The following is a 3252-nucleotide window of genomic DNA, read 5'->3' as shown; positions in this document are numbered from 1 at the left end:
CAGGCCGCTCCAGGGCCTCGTCCCTCCTCGAGTGGGGCCCCGCGCGCGCCCCCAGGCCGGGCCCCGGCGGCCGACCATGGTGCTGCCACCCCCGGACCGGCGCCACGTGTGCCTGACCACGCTGGTGATCATGGGCAGCATGGCCGTCATGGACGCCTACCTGGTGGAGCAGAACCAGGGTCCGCGCAAGATCGGCGTGTGCATCATCGTGCTGGTGGGCGACGTGTGCTTCCTGCTGGTGCTGCGCTACGTGGCCGTGTGGGTGGGCGCCGAGGTGCGCACGGCCAAGCGCGGCTACGCCATGATCCTCTGGTTCCTCTACGTCTTCGTGCTGGAGATCAAGCTCTACTTCATCTTCCAGAACTACAAGGCGGCGCGGCGCGGCGCGGCCGACCCGGTGGCGCGCAAGGCGCTGACGCTGCTGCTGTCGGTGTGCGTGCCCGGCCTCTTCCTGCTGCTGGTGGCCCTCGACCGCATGGAGTACGTGCGCACCTTCCGCAAGCGCGAGGACCTGCGCGGCCGCCTTTTCTGGGTGGCGCTCGACCTGCTGGACCTGCTGGACATGCAGGCCAACCTGTGGGAGCCGCCGCGCACCGGGCTGCCGCTGTGGGCCGAGGGCCTCACCTTCTTCTACTGCTACATGCTGCTGCTGGTGCTGCCGTGCGTGGCGCTCAGCGAGGTCAGCATGCAGGGCGAGCACATCGCGCCGCAGAAGATGATGCTCTACCCGGTGCTCAGCCTCGCCACGGTCAACGTGGTGGCCGTGCTGGCGCGCGCCGCCAACATGGCGCTCTTTCGCGACAGCCGCGTCTCGGCCATTTTCGTCGGCAAGAACGTGGTGGCGCTCGCCACCAAGGCCTGCACCTTCCTCGAGTACCGCCGCCAGGTGCGCGACTTCCCGCCGCCCACGCTCGCGCTGGAGCTGCAGCCGCCAGGACCGCAGCGCAACTCTGTGTCCCAGCCACCCCCGCTGCACGGCCCTCCGGGGCGCCCCCGTGGCCCCTCGCCCACGCGCGACGTCCTGGACACGTGACAGGGCCCGCACGGCCCCTGGGGATGCCCCCGGGGCGCAGAGATGGGGGGGCCTGCCGGGCACACGGTTTGCATGGGATGGGGATGGGGGCGGGCTCCCCTCCCCTCGGGGGCAGGTGCGGTGAGTGCCAGTGCCTGGGGGGGCCCGCAGCCGCTTCTTCATCTCAGGAATCCCTCGGACCATGGACCCTCCGCTTCCGCTCCACCAGCCCTCCCCAGTGCGTGAGGCCTGGGCCCGATTGGAGGTGGCCTGGCCCTTGTCTGCTGGGCGCCCGGGTGGGAAGGGAGGCCAGTGTGAGTGGAAATCTGCTCTCTTCTTGGGGACTCTGCCTCAGAGTTTGGGGCCAAGGAGGCCTCTGTCATTTTAAAGACTTGTTTACAGTTTTGTATCCAAAGCCGCACTGCTCTGCCTGTTTCCTGCCTCCCTGTCTTTAACAGCTGGGCGGGGGGTGGCGTGGAGGGGTGTGGAAAGGGAAACTGAGTGGGTATCGTCTGAGTAAGGGGTGCTGGTGAGGTGGGCCTGTTCACTTCCCGGGGCTCTTCCCCAGGGGCTCTCAGGAGGACCACCCATGCACGTGTTCCAGAGACAACCCCTCTGCTCTGGTGTCTATGTTCCCACCTCTAGAGGTACCATAACCCCAACTCTGCTCTTCCTGGGATACCTCGATCCCCATCCCACACACACACGCATGCACGCACGCACGCACACACATACACACCCCATCTCTCCCAGGCCTGGAAATGCCCCCACACCCCTGGTTGTCCCCTCCATGGGAGCCCCTCTGCCTGTAGGCTCCTCCAGTCCAGGACAGCCAAAGTCAGATAGGATCAGGTGCCAGCTTTTCTCCCAAGCTGATGTAGCCCAAGGCTAGGAGCATGGAACCCGGCCCTTACGTCACCCCAGCCTGGCCCTGCCCCAGACACCTGTGGGGCAGGTAGTGCCCTGGCCCAGGCAGCACACTGCACTGAAGCCCATCTGCAGGCGTCCTCTCACCTGATCTCCATCTGAGCCCCTGTGTCTGTGATGTGACCCTGTGGATTCACCAGGCCCAGGAGGGTCTCTGTAGCATGTGCGGAGGGGCCCTTTATGAGGCTGTTGAAATGGCTGTTTGAGGATACATTACCCTATGGTTGGGTGATGGTGATCTCCTCAGGTGGCACATGTAGCATTGTGGAGCCCCAGGCATGGGATGCACATGCTCACGGCATTGGTCTTCAGCTCCCCTGAAGCAAGGACCACCATCCCTATGGCCCAAAGGCGGCAAGGTTTTGCTGGCTGTACCTATAACTACTTCCAGAAGGGCATAGAGCTGGCTGGGCACTGTGAGTTCAACCTGAACCCCCCTCCTGACACCAGCAGTTCAGGGCATGGCTGGCAGGTGACAGAGCCCCACAAGCAGGTAGCACCTCCACCCCCACACCCAGCTCTGGGCCCACTGGCCACCCAGCTGGCTGCTTCCTGGGATCTGGTCTTTGGGAGTTGCCTGCCTTCCATGCAACAGATCTTGTGGACCGCTGTTCTCAGGTTCACAGGGACTACCTTGTGGCTATAATCCTGTCCCTGTCAGGTGTGGCCAGCATCCCCTGCCTTCCAAACCTGCGCCTCAGCCCCACCTCTGATGATGCCCTCAGTAGCACCTCTGTGAGCACCCCACATGGGCTGTGGGGAACTGGCATGGGGAGTAGAGCTAACCGGCCCTTCCCTGGGCTGTGCATGCATTATGAATTGGCTGTGTTGGGAAATGGAGGGTCTGTGGGGTAGGGGAGTGGTGTGTGTGGGGGAGGAAGGGAGGGTGGGGGAGGAGTGGTTCTGGAAAGGCCATGGGTGGGGTGTGGAGAGTGAGGGGCTGCAGGAGTCGCAGCCATCCGGTGGGGCAGGGCCCGATGGGCAGCTCCTATTCTGGGTTTCCAGGGCTGGAGCCAGTTTTCTTCTCCTGCTGAAGCCAGTGCCCACCCCATGCTGTCCTGGTTGGCTCTCCTGAATGGTGACAAAACCTCAGTCCCTGCCGGTTCTGGGTATCTCACTGGAAAGTCCCACAGAAACAGATGGGGATGGCCTGAAGGATGATGTGGGCAGGTGAGGTCTTTTAGGTTCTGGGCTTCTCATGAGTCTTCCTGGTGGAGCCCCTTGCTGGCCCTCTGGTCTGGGGAGGCAGTGATGGGCAGCTTTGCCATGGGGTCAGCTCTGCCTATGAGGACCCTCCTGTCTGGTGTCAGAAG

General features: G+C 63.8%; 1 protein-coding gene across 1 annotated transcript; it reads left to right on the top strand.

Moving 5' to 3' along the window:
- Positions 1 to 9: 9 nt before the first annotated feature.
- Positions 10 to 1433, top strand: TMEM121 (transmembrane protein 121). Its single transcript, XM_008577549.1, has one exon. The coding sequence runs from the start codon at positions 77 to 79 to the stop codon at positions 1031 to 1033; it is 957 nt and encodes a 318-aa protein (XP_008575771.1). The 5' UTR covers positions 10 to 76; the 3' UTR covers positions 1034 to 1433.
- The last annotated feature ends 1819 nt before the right edge of the window (positions 1434 to 3252 follow it).

Source organism: Galeopterus variegatus, unplaced genomic scaffold, assembly GCF_000696425.1.
Source record: "Galeopterus variegatus unplaced genomic scaffold, G_variegatus-3.0.2 Scaffold1535, whole genome shotgun sequence".
Classification (NCBI taxonomy): Eukaryota; Metazoa; Chordata; class Mammalia; order Dermoptera; family Cynocephalidae; genus Galeopterus; species Galeopterus variegatus.
This window is presented reverse-complemented; position numbering and strand designations above follow the sequence as displayed.

Coding starts and splice junctions, on each gene's coding strand:
- TMEM121 (XM_008577549.1), top strand. CDS start 77: ATGGTGCTGCCACCCCCGGACCGGCGCCACGTGTGCCTGACCACGCTG.